Source organism: Haemorhous mexicanus, chromosome 7, assembly GCF_027477595.1.
Source record: "Haemorhous mexicanus isolate bHaeMex1 chromosome 7, bHaeMex1.pri, whole genome shotgun sequence".
NCBI classification, from domain to species: Eukaryota; Metazoa; Chordata; class Aves; order Passeriformes; family Fringillidae; genus Haemorhous; species Haemorhous mexicanus.
Genome location: NC_082347.1, coordinates 40,461,500 through 40,478,149, shown reverse-complemented (window position 1 = coordinate 40,478,149; position 16,650 = coordinate 40,461,500). Strand labels below are relative to the sequence as shown.

Here is a 16,650-nt window from a genome sequence, read left to right as displayed (position 1 = left end):
CAATAATATTAAAAATGACAAGAATTATTATTATGGTCTCACTGACCATCATCATTCCTGCATGACAGGACCTCAACCCCTGTTCTCCAGGATTTCCCTTTTTTTCTGTTAAACAAAGTCCTTTACATTCAATTCAGCCCCAATCAGCCCAGACATCTCATGCTGGATTTATCCCACAGCACAAACCCTCCTGTGATATTCCATTCTCAAGCCCCCACAGATTCTGTACTTTGAAACACCAAACTGATGAATGATGAGTCTCACACCAGGTTATTAATATCAAATCCTTTCCCAGTTCCATGAGGATAAAACCCTGAAGATGAAAATAGTTTATGTTTTCTTTAATAAATGCTCTTTCTAAAGCTGCAAATGAGCTCCATCCTTGGACAGATATATATTGCAGAGCAATATTTATTAATAAAACATACAGTTTTAGATGCTATATAGTTCTCCTTAGAAAAATTTTTTTATTTTCTCTGGGAAGAAAACAGAAGAGGGAAAAAATTAAATTAATTCTCTTTTGTAACTGAAAATAATAATTTATCTTCAAGGCTTCTGTCACAAAAATATCCATGCCAGCACAGGATTATATAATTAGTTCCTAGTGTGGAGGTGTAGCTGACCTTTGGAAATGTTTTAAGAGAGACATTTTCATTCCCACAGCTACCCAGACACACCATTAGAGTTTTCTACCTCCAGCTCAGGAAAAATATTTCCTCTTCCAGGTCCGTTTCAGCCCACACAGTGCTCTGATTCTAACTCAGATATTCTCTGCAGCAATCAAGCTAAAAGGCTTCTTCTTAATAATTCATAATTAAATCATAATACTGATTAAAAACAGATTTTTCTAATAAGACTGAGCAGCAATCAGAAGGAGCAGCTTTATTAGTAAGGAGAATAATAAATACACAGATGAATTACAGATGAACAAACTCGAGAAATCTTATCAAGATGATTTGGCACTATGGAAATGGAAGAGGTGCTTCTCCTAAAAGACTACAAAGAGAAGAATAATGACTTTTTTCCTTTTTTTTTTCAATGTAGTGGCTTCTATGTATAAGCATATGGATTTGCACTTGACAAAAATTAAACATGAAACCAGAAAGTTTTCCCTGCTCTCAATAAGTCAATGAATTTCTAAATTTACATAATTACCAGGCCACACTGTGACCCTCCTGTTTTGGAGGGATAAGTGGTCACTTGGCTCATTTATTTTAAAGAACTGTTGACATTGGAAATGGCTTTAAAAAAAAAACAAACTGGAATTACAAATTGAAGCATGTGAGACAATTTTATGGGTAGAAAACGCACTGAAGAACCTGTCCTGGGGATCAGCCACCTCCAGGTTGGAAAATCAAGAACAGGAAGTAAATGACAACATTATTTGTAGGAGGAAAAATGTGGGGGGAGGGAGAAGGAGAAGGAGAACAAGAAGGAGGAGAAGAAGAAGAACAAGGAGGAGGGGGAGAAGACGAAGAAGGAGAAGAAGAACAACAACAACAACAACAAGGAGGAGGAGAAGAAGAAGAAGAAGAACAACAACAACAAGGAGGGGAAGAAGAAGAGAAGGAGAAGGAGAAGGAGAAGGAGAAGGAGAAGGAGAAGGAGAAGGAGAAGGAGAAGGAGAAGGAGAAGGAGAAGGAGAAGGAGAAGGAGAAGGAGAAGGAGAAGGAGAAGGAGAAGGAGAAGGAGAAGGAGAAGGAGAAGGAGAAGGAGAAGGAGAAGGAGGTTTGTTAATCTTTTACAGAAGCTGAAATTCATTAATGTCCCACGACTTTACTACAGAACGTGAGGCTGCTGAGTCAGGATATTTGGCCTCCCTGTCCAAGACCACTTAATCCTTAAACATTTATCAAGTGCAGGAAGAATCTTCCAGCTGTGTTACCATTTCTGTTTCACCTTCTTCTACCAACTTCCAAACTCCTCCTGTGTCTTCTTTCCAGACACAGGGAAATGTGCTGATGCCTGACATGGAATTTGACACCTGTCAGAGGCAGAATTTTGCCACATTCAGGATATTCCAAATTAACCTGGCCTTGAAGAAAGGGCATTTTCTTATTTCATAACTCTGTTCTTGGCTGATTTTAAAATTTTATAAAGTTCCACTGCAACTTGAAATTATTCCCTGATTTGTTTCCCCTTTTTGTTTTTTTTTTTTTTTTTAATCTTGATCTGCTCGGCTGAAAAGACTGAAAAAAATGACATTGATTTGAATTATTAAACTGATCTTTGAAAACAATCTTTCAGAGCAAGGGGATCATAAAATATGAGCATAAAACCTGAGTTTGGTATGCAGCAGTTCTTTCATCTCTGTAGAAGGAGCACAAGGTCTTGATTTGCTGTGGTATTTTTCTGTTTTGCTGTGCTGTAAATACTTTAGCTAAATTCAGAGTGACTAATGTCATCAATCATTCATTTCTCTGCCTTAATTTCAATCAATCATTTCATTATCTTCATGTTAAAATGAAAGACCAGCTTGAAATGGTGCAGTTGCATGGGAACATTTTTTGCCTAAGTTGGAAAAGCACCAAGAAGGACAAAAATGGACATTGCTTTGCTAATGGAATTTATCTGAATTAATAAGAGACAGAACCAAAATGTACACTTGAAGTTCACAGGAATTATATGAATTATGAATTATGAATTCCACAGCACAGTGGAGAAACAGGTAAGGAGATGAAAAAAACTGAATTTAACTGGTCAGCTGGTAATACAATTGTCAGGCTGCTGATTCAGATCCCCAGATTGATTTATGCAGCAGGGAGAAAATTCCATGTGATTACACAACTCCAAGCCCCACATTATTGAAAAATGAAATCTCCTCTTTGCTTTCCATCCCTGTCAGCCCAGGATACATTCAAAGGCTTCCATACACATCCCTCTCCCAATATTTGGGAGCTGACTCCCACCTGGCTGGAAACTGAAGTACTTTGAGAGGAATTTTAAATTTTAGGATCCCTTAAATGTGTATGAACCATCCAAGGCAATTTAAAAGCACTGAAAGGGCTTTTAGTGACTCTTAATTTTCAGATATAAAACTAAATTTTGATCCCTTTTCTCTACCTGCCTGGTTCCTGTTGTTTTTGAGGTACAAAACTGATGGGAAATCATGTGTTTAAAAGCCCTGAATAATTACAATACAATGTGATCAGCTGCCATACCTATTTCCAAATTGTAATATTATTTCAATACACAAGTGTCACCAAAGTGAGCCTTTGCTGAGGGAAAGTGTGTTTGGAATTCATTTGAAGTATCACTCTCAGAGGCAAAGACACAGAGCTGACACCAAGTCAGTCTTCTGGGACCAAATTATTTTCTTCTATAAAACTTAAAGCTTATAAAATCTAATCTTTTCTAAAAGCTCACAAGAAAATAAATTTAAAAATACCTCTTTTTTCTTTTTTTTGGTCAGACCTAAAGAGTTTTTTACTCACTGATAGTTTTAAAGCCTTCAGAGGATATTCTATTTTTGAATTCTGTAGCTTTGGTTCTACTACCTCTAAGACTGAAATCTACGGAAATGTAAATTATTCCCTTTATTATAAAGAAAGAACTGAATATGAAAAGACAATGATTCACTTTCTTTGTCTGTGGGAAAAAAAAAAAACCATTTCCAATCAACCTGGTATTTTTCTTAGTTATCATAAAATTATACTGAGACCACAGAAAAATGTCCAGTATGTGACTACAGAGAAAAACTGGAATTGTCTCGTTTGCCCTGAGAAATATTTTCTCATCTGATACAGATGGGAGATTGTCACTTACTGTGTTTACAAAAAAAAAAAAAAAAAAAAGAAACAAGAAAAAAGAAAATACCTTGATCATATTTGTTCTCTGCAAGTGTATCAAAATGAGCAATTATGTCAGATTTGAAAAGATGAACTTTAACTCAAGCTCCAAGACAGATTTAAATGGCAAAGAACTGTATCCAAAGTGAGGATAATGTCTGAATTTCCTCCAAAGTGACACCAAGCTGTCTTTCCACACCACCTGCCTCTGCCAAACCTGACTTCAAATTTTTTACCTGCCAAGCAATCAGATCCTTCAGCTTCTCAATCTTGTCATGATCCTCTGGATGCTCGTGCATGTATTTTTCAGTAAAAAAAGCCTAATTGAGAGAGAGAGAAATGAGCCATTCTTCAGAAAATGAGGAATGAACTACAACGAAGATAAATTGAACAGCTCAAAAATTCTGCTAAGTAACAGCTACAAACACAAAGTGAGAATGATGGGATCACACAATCACACTGATTTGGGTTGGAAAGGAGCTTAAAGCCCACCCAGTGCCACCCCTGCCATGGCAGGGACACCTCCCCCTGTCCCAGGTGCTCCCAGCCCCAGTGTCCAACCTTGGGCACTGCCAGGGATCCAGGGGCAGCCCCAGCTGCTCTGGGCACCCTGTGCCAGGGCCTGCCCACCCTGCCAGGGAACAATTCCTCATTCCCAATCTCCCATCCATCCCTGCCCTCTGGCAGTGGGAGCCATTCCCTGTGTCCTGTCCCTCCATCCTTGTCCCCAGTCCCTCTCCAGCTCTCCTGGAGCCCCTTTAGGCCTTGCAAGGCCACACTGAGGTCACCCCAAAGCTTCTCCTCTCCAAGTGAACAATCCCAGCCCTCCCAGCAGAGCTGCTCCATCCCTGCTCTGGCCTCTCTCCACATCCTCCCTGTGCTGGGCTCAGCTGAGGCCCAACAGGGCAGGGAATCCTGGTGGAATGGAGGGAATCTTGGTGGAATTGAGGGAATCCTGGTGGAATGGAGGGGATCTTGGTGGAATTGAGGGATTCCTGGTGCAATTCAGGGGACCCTGGTGGAATTGAGGGGACCCTGGTGGAATTGAGGGGATCCTGGTGGAATTGAGGGGACCCTGGTGGAATTGAGGGGATCCTGGTGCAATTGAGGGATCCTGGTGGAATTGAGGGGATCCTGGTGGAATTCAGGGATCCTGGTGGAATTGAGGGATTCCTGGTGCAATTCAGGGGATCCTGGTGGAATTCAGGGATCCTGGTGGAATTTAGAGATTCCTGGTGGAATTCAGGGGACCCTGGTGGAACTGAGGGATTCCTGGTGGAATTCAGGGATCCTGGTGGAACTGAGGGATTCCTGGTGGAATTGAGGGGATCCTGGTGGAACTGAGGGATTCCTGGTGGAATTGAGGGGATCCTGGTGGAACTGAGGGATTCCTGGTAGAATTGAGGGGATCCTGGTGGAACTGAGGGGATCCTGGTGGAATTGAGGGGATCCTGGTGGAACTGAGGGATTCCTGATGGAATTGAGGGGATCCTGATGGAACTGAGGGATTCCTGGTGGAATTGAGGGGATCCTGGTGGAATTCAGGGATTCCTGGTGTAATTCAGGGGACCCTGGTGGAATTGAGGGGATCCTGGTGGAATTGAGGGGATCCTGGTGTAATTCAGGGGACCCTGGTGGAATTGAGGAGATCCTGGTGGAACTGAGGGATTCCTGGTGGAATTGAGGGATTCCTGGTGGAATTGAGGAGATCCTGGTGGAATTGAGGGGATCCTGGTGGAACTGAGGGATTCCTGGTGGAATTGAGGAGATCCTGGTGGAACTGAGGGATTCCTGGTGGAATTGAGGAGATCCTGGTGGAACTGAGGGATTCCTGGTGGAATTCAGGGGACCCTGGTGGAATTGAGGAGATCCTGGTGGAACTGAGGGATTCCTGGTGGAATTGAGGGATTCCTGGTGGAATTGAGGAGATCCTGGTGGAATTGAGGGGATCCTGGTGGAACTGAGGGATTCCTGGTGGAATTGAGGAGATCCTGGTGGAACTGAGGGATTCCTGGTGGAATTGAGGAGATCCTGGTGGAACTGAGGGATTCCTGGTGGAATTCAGGGGACCCTGGTGGAATTGAGGAGATCCTGGTGGAACTGAGGGATTCCTGGTGGAATTGAGGGGATCCTGGTGGAACTGAGGGATTCCTGGTGGAATTGAGGGGATCCTGGTGGAATTCAGGGATTCCTGGTGTAATTCAGGGGACCCTGGTGGAATTGAGGGGATCCTGGTGGAATTGAGGGGATCCTGGTGGAATTCAGGGATTCCTGGTGGAATTGAGGGGACCCTGGTGGAATTGAGGGGATCCTGGTGCAATTGAGGGATTCCTGGTGGAATTGAGGAGATCCTGGTGGAACTGAGGGATTCCTGGCGTTACCTTCTCGTAGTTGGCGAAGCCCCCCATGACGGCGGGGTCCACGATGCCGTTGAGCAGCATGGACAGGGGGTTGATGGGCAGGTTGGGGTCGTTCAGGTGCTGCTGCACCATGTTATTGATCTTGTCATTGGTCAGCTGCATGGTTTCTATGGCGTTTTCCAGGGGGCTGATCTCCACCTGAAACCCAAACAAAAGGAGATTTCAAACCAGGGCCAGAGTTTTTAACCTGCTCAGCAAAACCCCACAGGCAGAAACATTCAAGAACTTTTCAGAACGAGGTTACTGGGAGATTTTTGACCAATAATGACCAGAAAGAGTGACTGAGGTATTTGGTATCTCTGTGCTGCAGTAACTGATATGATGATGGGTATCAGTGGAGGAAGTTAACTGCATTTTGCTGCTGCAGGAGGGATTACATCCCAGCACAGCACCCAGAAAGGCTCTGGCAGCAATCACGTGAGGTTTTTTGGAGGATTATGGAGAACATCAGAGATTAAGGGTTGGTGAGTTTTAGCAGCACAAAGAAGATCCAGCTTAACGTAACATTAAGAAAGAAATGATAACTTGAACGTGGATTTTCTGATGGAAAATGTAATCCTAAGCTGCTCAAAAATCAGGAAGATATTTTTGCAATGATTATTTTGGTGTGTTTCCAAGGACATTGAGTTGAATGTGTTGATGAGATGACATCTAAACTATCTGCTGTGCTTTCTCCCAAGAGGTCACATTGTCTTCATCTGACCATCAAGAACTGAAGGGAGAAATTTTATTTCTACCTGGACTTCAATGAAGAGTCTCCTCAGATGCCTTTGTGAGTGTATAGCTCATATGCTGTACAAAACTTGCTTTATTTTTATGGACTGACCTCCAGCTACTTTTTATACCAAGCTACTGTGTCTTTCATGTTGAAAAAAAAAGTATTAAAATATTTTAAATATTAGTGAATGTGCTGAAAATCAGTAACTTGCAGTGACCCAGAGTGCAGAGAGTCCTCACTGGAAGCCACAGCCTGCTTGTACCAAAAAAATGACGTGGAAGGGAGAGGAAAGGAAGGTTAATTGAGGCCTGTGAGGAAAATGCAAGTGTATATTTGATTACAGCCTCATTTACATAAATGCTACATAAACAAAGCAGCACTTCTACCTGGCTATCAGTTGCTTACCCTGCTTCTGAGAACCACTTATAATCAAATCTCTTTAGTTGTTACTCTTACACCTGCCAGCTGATTACATCGAGGATGTTTTAATTAGCATTTTGAGCAGCCTGCCTGCTGAATGATTCTGGAAGGCAGGGAAGGAGCCTGGTGATTCTGCTGGGAATAGGGAGCAGGCCAGGCTCGGACAGAGCCCAGCCTGCCACGGGGGAATCTGGACTGGGGAGTGAAGCCACATCCAGCTCAGATTGGGCAAAACTGCTGGGAACATCACAGGCTAAATTTAGTATTCTGTCACTTGTATTAATGGCCTTATAACTATGCAATAATGTGTTGATGAACCATTGCTTTTAAAGCTCTTGAGCATCTCCAGAAATTAGCACTCATTGAGCTGACAGCTTTTTGACTTTTCTGTAGCAGCAATCATGGCTTTCTTTCTCATTCTCCTTTCTTTTACTACTCTTGTAACACTCCCTCTGTTTTTTAAAAGCAGATGGAGAATTGCAGTTGCCATCTCACTACCACAAACTAGGCTTTGGAACCTGGTGAAAGCTATTTATGATAAGTGTAAACTCAGAGCCTTGCTCCCAGGGCCACTCTGGGCACTCCTCACTCTATCCAGGGAAAACAGGAATTACATTCTCCTGAGACATTTGCAACAGTACAGAATTCCAAGATAAAAACAAAACAGAGATTAGCATTTGTGCTTTTCAAACTCAAGTGTGAGTCAAAATCTGATTTCTAATTCCCTGGCTGGTCTCTGTCCCCTACAACTTTTTGTGCCTAGCTAAAGCAAATCAGGTACAGAATAAGGAATGCTGGCCCCAAATTCCTTGCAGATAATGAACAGATTGCAAAGGTTTACCTAAAAGCACTCAGAAGGAATTGGAAAAGCCAGCAGATTTAAAGCAACTCTGCGTGTTCCTATGGGTTATGTAACATAATACACTGCATTTATGAAATTACTCTGTTCTCTCAGCACTGATTTGATGTAATCTCACCTCTCCCTTTAACGATATTCCAGTTCCATCAATAAAATATGAAACATGCAGAGCTGCTGGAGTATCCTGGAGCTTAGCAAGGGATCAATAATATCTGTATCCATAATCACAATTTAGCATTACAGGGATGTAAACCCTGTGATCCTCCTTGCAGCATTTTAGCTGACAGAGATCTTGAGGAAAGTCAATACCCATTTTGTAGGAACTGTGCCAGAGGAGGTCAGAAGTTATCTGTAGCAGTCTTCCCACACGTTATTAAGTTCCATTCTGCTATCATTTCTCAGCTCTGCAACTCATACAATCCTTGCTCCCAAAAGGCTGAAGGATTTGTGCCCATTTGGATGCCAGGCAGAGCAGGAGGGGTGCACACCAAGTGCCTGTCAGGCTCTGCTCTCTGCTCATCAGGACTGCCATCAGATCTGCCAGCCTTTACAAACAGCACTTCTTGCCATCATGAAGATAAATACAATCTTCTCCATCAGGGTTATATTGAAACTACGAAATTCATTAAAAATTCAATGTGTTTTATTCAGCTGCCTGTTACTGTCACACATCACATTCATATTCTGTTACTATAGATACCATAGTAATTTTCTGCATTACTTCTGTTCATCCAAATACAACTGTCCAACATAACCTCAATGGAGCAATGAAAAAGGTTTTAATTAATCATATGCAAATTGTTCTTTTCCTTTAAAAATAAGCCTCACAAGAGAGATTTCAAAAACGCAGTAACAATGTTTTTATTGCTACTTAAAAATTACAGCTGCATAAGAATAATTTAATCTTAAAGGCGTTTAATGGATATGTCTTATCTAAACAGTCTAAATGGTTGAACAGAGAAATGAGTAATTTGGAGTTACTCTGTGAGGTTGCTGAGGGTATATTTAGCTAAATATGGAGAAGAAACAAAAACAACCTTTAACCACGGGTGGTAAGAAAGGCAGACATACAATGCCTTTGATTATTGGGGTATTTTGAATTAATGACAATCAAAATATCCAGATCCTCTTCAATAAAGTTCAGGCTAGATTCTCTGGGATGGAGCAGGGTTTCCCTGCACCACTTCAGATCTCTCTTCATTCTAGGCACCTGCTGAGAGACATAAAGGCTTTCTAAAAGGGCTGAAGGCCTTGGAGGGCTGGCTGCATTGCCTGAGTCACCCTCAGTCAGCAATCAGCACCCTCAGCAGGTTCCCTCAGGATGTGCCAGGTCCAACCCCATGGATTCCTTGTTCACAGATCTCAGCACAGCCACTGAGACACACAAATGCTCCCTGGCTGTAAAAAAACCCCATTGTTTTACACAATCTCAATACAGCCAAGCTGGTCTTACCATGAAAACTGATTTGACTTCAAACCACCTGAGGATCCCTGGTAATTTATAGGCTGTCACGTAGATGGTTCTCTCAATCCACATGTTCTGCAAAGGGAACAGAAGTCTCACGTTATCAATGCACAGCTGGGACCCCGAGCAAAGCCTAAAACATCAGCAGCAGGACAAGGACCAAGGTATGGCAGATGTCACAGAGCCAGGGGGGAATTCCAAATGGAAGATGGAGCAGCACTGATTTAAATCTAGTATGTGACTTAGCAGGGAACAACTGCTCCCTTTCTGAAGGAGAATACCAAGGAAAGATCCCCTGGTTTTATTGGATATTCATAGAATGGTTTGGGTTGGAAAGGACCTTAAACCCCATCCAGTTCTAGAAGCAGGGACACCTTCCACTATCCCAGGCTGCTCCAAGCCTCATCCAACCTGGCCTTGGGCACTTTCAGGGATCTGCACAGCTGCTCTGGGCACCCTGTGCCAGGGCCTCCTCACAGCACTCATTTATTGACCATTAGATGAAACAAATGGTTTAAAAAAAAAGCAAGAAAAAGCAAAAGGTATTAGCGACAGAAGATTTTCAGATGCCTGACTGAAATTTTCATGGCAAGACAAGTTTCAGGTGTAACAATTTAAAATCCTTTCTCAGAAGAGCTGTTTTTACAAAATAAATACAGCTTTGCCCATTTTTTTTTTCCTAGTGGTATAAATGAGAACATGATAAATTGGCTTAATTAACTTTCTATGAAAAATAATCCCTTTAAACCTAGAATTTAATTCTCAACAAGCAAAGATAATGAATGGCTCAGATGCTCAAAATAGAGGGGGATAAACAAGCAAACCAAAATTGGTTTATTTTCTTCATAATTTCTTACTGCAAATTCGTTGTCAGGGTTTTTCTCTCCTTTTCGAACAGGGCGTGAATACTCAAAGCGTTGGACTTCATTCACCCTGTAGAAACTGCAAAGAGGGAAAAGAATCATGGAATCACTGAATGGATTGGGTTGGAAGTGACCTCACAGATCATGCAGTTCCAAGCCCCAAATGCTCAATGCAAATCAAATGCTGTCTGTTTAGGAATGGATACTGAATTCTAATATTAGAGGAAGTTCATGAACAAATATGGGATCACTATTTTCCAGTGGGTTGGACTGTGTGCCAATAATAAAAATCACCATTCAATGCCCTCACAATGCCCACATCCCTTGGCTGTGCACAGATTCCTAATACCACAATAATGTGCTATAAAGGGGACTGAGAAAACAACAAAACCCAACTCAAACTCACCTCACAATTTGCTCTGACACCGGCCTGTGAAATTTTGAGGGTAAATCCAGTTTGGGCTTTACAGTGAAGCACTGAATATCTGAATTTCGGGGGTTAAGAAGTGAAAAGGGAATTTCAGTCACACAGAGCAAACAGCTCAACAGGAACACGCACACACACAAAAAAGGACAAAACAACAAAATTGATGCGTTACACCCGTCAGGGCAGAACTGCAACAGGCTGGTCACAAATCCTTGACCTGAGCTGCTGGATGCACTGGTTGTACTGGTTGTACTGGGTGTACAGCCCAAGGATACACTGGCCAGAGGAGGTTTTGATGTCATCTCCGGGGGGTGACGTTGTCTTCATCTTCTCAGCGTTGGGGAACTGCGTCAGCAGCCGCGCCTCAAAGTCCTCGCGGCGCTCGTACTCCTTGCCCCGGTAAATGAACACTTTGTTCTGCAAACAGATGATGCTCAGGTTTTAGATTTCTATTTTTCACATTCTGTGCTGCTTTAGTGGGTGGGTCTGAGCTTCACATTATGGGATGGTGAGCTCTGTGCACAGAGCAGGGAGACAAAACAATTCCTGCTCCAGCTGGGCACCAAGGACAAATGAGCCAAATCTCAGCCCAGGAGCACAAACCCCGTGGGCTGGAGAGAGAAAAACAAGCAGGGTGGGAGTGCCTGGGCTAAAGCTGGGCTGGGACAATGAACTGCAAGGTGCAAATGGAGCAGAGCTGATCCCAGGGAGAGACCCCGTGCCCGGCCGTGCATTTTGGGGCCATTTTGGGTCATCTTGGGGGCAGCCCTGGCTGGGCTCTGGTGCTGCCCAAGGTGCATCCATGGAGGAGATCCTTGGAATCAATCCCTGCTTTATGCTTTAGCTCTGTCCAGTCTCTGTTCCAGGGCAGCCTTCACAAGGCATCACAGGGGCACCCACAGCTGGCACCAGCACCCCCAGAGCTAAAACCAGTGCTCCCAGTACAGAACTGAGGCCTCAGAAGCGCTGACACCAACGCTGTTCGCACTTCCCAGTACGCGAGGAATTTCACACTCCTCACACTGTGTCGTAGTCAATACTTCATCAATATCTTTTCCTCACCTCCAATTCCATCCTGGGATCATTAAGCCCATGTTTACGCTTAGGTATTTTTTTAAGCCACACTAAAATCACCTCAAAACATGATTTCAAGGGTCTGTAACATTGGTGGCCATTTAAAATACATTAAGAGAAATTATTACCAAATCCAAGATGTCTCCTCCACTTTCCACAGCTAATGATGGAATGGATGTCAATAAATAAACTGAATTAGGCTTTTTATACATAAACATTTATTTAAAGACACTCAGGTGAGCGGAAAAGAGCAGCAGAGAAAAACAGAAACACAATGTAGATTTAAGGAGGAATATCCAAAAATACTGACTCTTATAAAAAGACTCACATTAATGTATTAGATTTCTGCCATTATAAACTTAAAACTTTCTCTAACTTTAAAATTAAGTTTATTGTATTTGTAAGCATTGGTTTCTTCTTTGCCAATAAAGAAAATGAAGAGATATTTTATACAGTCCATTTGCATGCTGAGTTCATTAAATTCTAAAGGAAAATGTAAAAGACAACTTGCATATTTTTAACTGATCAAACATATTAAAGCAAGTTTGGATAAAATTTGCATCTGAATATGCTTAACCTCATTACTCATCTCAAAATGAATACTTGGTGAAAAAATTATACAGCACTTATTAAAAAAGGGTGTTTTGACTGGGAGTAGGAACCTGGAGTTGTTCACATTTGCCCAGTTAGGTTTAGTTCTGCAATGGTGCCTTTTGAAAAGCTCAGTAGGGGAAGGAAAGGTAATAAGAGATGGCTCTGTATAACTGTAATTTATGTATATACATTTGTACTTCTCAGGGAATGCTGGAATAGAGGGAGAAGTGAGGATTTTCTAAACAGCAGGGCACTCAACAGCCTGGTTTTCAGAGGGCAAACTGGGAAGGAATTAATTCCTGTGAGGGTGGTGAGCCCGGGCACAGGATGCCCAGGGAAGTTAACAAAATAATAATGGGTTATTTCTGTGTCAGCAACTGCCAAGTGCCAGAGAATCATAATACAGATGCAATTCAGACATGTTATAGCCCCACTTTTCTTTAGCCACTAATTCAACCCATAAAAATCCTAATAGTAGTGAAAATACCCCTTAAACTGTCACTAAAGCTATGATCCTGGCATCAACCAACTGACACATGTCTTAAGCTGGCACATGACACAGACAAATTAATGATAAAAATTGCTGTTAAAGATGTCACACACACCTTTGACAGTCAACATAATTTTAGTGACAATGCTGGACAGGACACTCACCCGAAAACATGGTCACACACAAAAGGCTTCTCTACCATGCTCAAATATATATATATCTATTATATATATATAAATATATATTAACCTGCCAGGGAAAAATGTCACCATTTCAGATGGTTATGACCCTGAGTGATGGATTGGGTCATTTATCTTCATTTCTAGTGATACCCTGAAGAAATAGAAAGTACTGAATACGTTTGAAGAGAAAGTTTCTCAGTACTGAATACGTTTGAAGAGAAAGTTTCTCTACTAAAATTCAACTATTCCATCTTAGAAACCAGAAAGGAAAAACCAGTGTTTGTTTTGTACACCTAAAAAACACCTGTCAGCGTCAGGCAGGTTTCTCCAAGCCAAGGGAAATTTCCAGAGCAAGAAAAGTCTCTGGAAACACGTGACACTTACCCTTATGAATGTTGGGAACCCCTGGCCATAGTATCCAACAGCAAAATAATCTGGTTTTGGTCGTATCACCTTCACAATGTTTTCATAGAACTGGGCTTGTTTTCTCTGCAAAATAAACAGGAGGGATTTGAATGACCTGAGCTTTTAGGAGATTCCTTACACTTAAGATCTTGTATGCATCTCTAAATTAAAGATGCTTCATTCCCCTCCTTTTCTTCACCTTTATATCAGTTTCATGGCAATATTTGGAAATACCAGACTCTGTAGCCATGATTTTCCTACTCATCATGGTGAATCTGACTGTTCCCTAAGGAATATCTCAATTTTGATTAATTTCACCTTATTATGGTGAATCTCACTGCTACATATCCAATATCTCAATTTTGATGGACCTCATGTTGCTGAACCTCATTGTCCCACATCCAATATCTCAATTTTGATGGACCTCATGTTGGAGAACTTCACTGTCCCATATCCAACACTTCAGTTTTGAGGCCCCTTATCTTGATGAATGTCAATGCTCCATATCCAATATCTCAATTTTGATCAACTCCAACAACTTAACTGATGAACTTCATCACTGTGAACCTTACTGTTCCAAATCCAGTATCTCAATTTTGATGGACCTCATCTTGGTGAACCTCACTGATTGCCATCCAATATTTCAGTGGCAGTGAAGGTCAGGAATTTGCAAGGCAATCTGAAATTCCAGTAGTGACACTTCCGATGCCGGAACACCGGAAGGATGAAGCCGCACACGGCTCATCCCAATGGTGCTGACTTGTCAGTCTGGGGTTCTTACATCTCATTACATTTTGCTACTACTTCTCTTCCATATTTACAACCATGAATTTGCATATGGAAAGCAGGCAGTTGAGAATTGGAGGAAAATGTAAATGTTGGAATAAACACATGCACGTCAGACGCCATCTGCTTTCGACGCCGAGTTCTTTATCTCTAATGATGAAGTAATAGCAAATGAGCAGCTTCAGAAGATCTGTTCATTAACTTATTTTTAGTCTATTATTTCTGCAAATAGAATGACTTTTGATCTGGGGGGAGGCTTAGTGCTGCTCCCACATGACAGATAACAAAATGGCACCAAGACTACAAAGACCCAGATCTGCCGAGTATTTCTCAGCTCGTCTGGAGTAAAACTATTTTGTCATTTGTGAATTGTCTTAGAGGCTAATATTTAATATTGCTGGAAGAAAAGAGACAAGAGGGAGAATAGAAAGAACAAAAAACTTCTAAATTTTATTGTGGGAGAAAAAAAAGAGCTGTTCAGCAGCAGCAATGAGAAAAGCCGATGGGGTATGTGAGACCTGACTCATATTGGAGAGTGAATTTTGATCTCTGTCTTGTGAGAGAAATGCACGCCAGGACTAATTCTGTGACATCTCACCTCTTGGCTGATGAGAAGATAAACTCAATTTTCTGATGTGAGGACTGGAAGTTCTGGGTCTCCTTTCTTAGAAAAAGGAAAAACTCCATGGAAATATCCAAGGCCAGGTTGGACAGGGCTTGGAGGAACCTGGGACAGTGGGAGGTGTCCCTGCCCATGGCAAAGTGGGTGAAGCTGGATGAGCTTCAAGATCCTCCCAACCCAAATCATTGAATCACTCTGTGATCATTGGCTACAATGAATACAGTGCAAATCCCAACTTCTACTCCAAAATGGATCCAGTAGGATAATTAAAGAGTGGCTGCCTCTGTGACAAACCCGTTCACATTCCCAAGTGCAAGCAAAAAGGAGATGGAAAATGAAAACTGAGGGACTCGGAGAGTAGCCACCCCCTGGTGAATAATCACCTCTGACAACCATTTCTAGCTGAGGAACAATCCTACCCAATTCCCTTTATGCTGAAATGAAGAACATTCTGTGCCCACCCCACCAGGAGCAGTGAGCTGGGGCTATGTGGAGCTGAGTTCAACACCACAGGAATGCCCAGCTCAGACCTACTGGGATAAAGAAAACAGATAAATAATTCAAAGAAATTGAGGAAGGCATCAAAAACTTTAGAGTCAAAAATTTTCAGAAACAAACTGGAATCACATCTCAACTCCTGTGGAAATGGCTGGGACCTGAGGAGTGACAGCTGCCATTTCTCTCCTTGGAAGAGAACAGGAGGAAAAAAATGGTGCAGGAATAATGAATGGGTAACGTCAGGGCAAAAATAACTGACTGGAGACATGAATGCTTGGGGATTATTCATACCTAAAAAAAGAAATGTGAATATAGAAAGACACTTGAGAGAGAATGGGGATTTTTTTTCATGTCCCCATTTATATTTAAATTCAAAATTTCCTTTCATACCCCAAATAAATCAGCTTAACATTACTGAAATGCTTTTCTTTCAGCTAAAAAAAAATAAATTCAATGTTTTTCACACAATCCAGTGGAAGCCAGTTAACTGACATTGGTCCAACAAAACCATGATGGGTATTTGTTTCCGAATTTTACTGTCATTGATATAGTATTTTTTATATAATTTTAAAAGCTTAGAAATTCAACTCTGAAATAAATTATTGCGGTGTCTATGTCATTAAAAAAACCTACCAGCAGTTCACTGAGTTGTTCATAATCAAACATTTCATTTTCATACTGTTCTGCAAGTTCTTTACCCAAGGCAATGGCCTCTTCCCACATCTGTTGGAAAAAAAATAATCACAAAACAACAAAAAGAAGCTGAATTACATACCTTGGTTAAACATCAACATTAGAATCAAATAAATCTGAATAAAGCAACCAAATGAATTGTGTCACATGCCTGAAAACACTGAGCATCTGATGTGCCAAAGAGCTGTGCTGGGTTATAAATGTCTCTATTCATGGAATCATGGAATTGTTGAGGCTGGAAAAGCCCTCCAAGTTCACTGAGGTCAACCTCACCCAGCACTGCCAAGGCCACCACTGCCCCATGTCCCCGAGTGCCACCTCCACATGGATTTTAAATCCCTCCAGG

General features: G+C 41.8%; 1 protein-coding gene across 3 annotated transcripts in view; it reads right to left on the bottom strand.

Moving 5' to 3' along the window:
* DOCK1 (dedicator of cytokinesis 1) overlaps nt 1-16,650 on the bottom strand; it is a 278,288-nt gene that overhangs the window by 30,000 nt on the left and 231,638 nt on the right. For all 3 annotated transcript variants that reach the window (XM_059852216.1, XM_059852217.1, XM_059852218.1), the window contains exons 39-46: nt 16,245-16,334; nt 13,685-13,789; nt 11,236-11,377; nt 10,940-11,018; nt 10,528-10,612; nt 9,659-9,745; nt 6,170-6,346; nt 4,025-4,108 (exon numbers count right to left, since the gene is read on the bottom strand). In XM_059852216.1, coding sequence (XP_059708199.1) covers nt 4,025-4,108; nt 6,170-6,346; nt 9,659-9,745; nt 10,528-10,612; nt 10,940-11,018; nt 11,236-11,377; nt 13,685-13,789; nt 16,245-16,334 — 849 coding nt within the window. The remainder of the gene's footprint in view (nt 1-4,024; nt 4,109-6,169; nt 6,347-9,658; nt 9,746-10,527; nt 10,613-10,939; nt 11,019-11,235; nt 11,378-13,684; nt 13,790-16,244; nt 16,335-16,650) is intronic.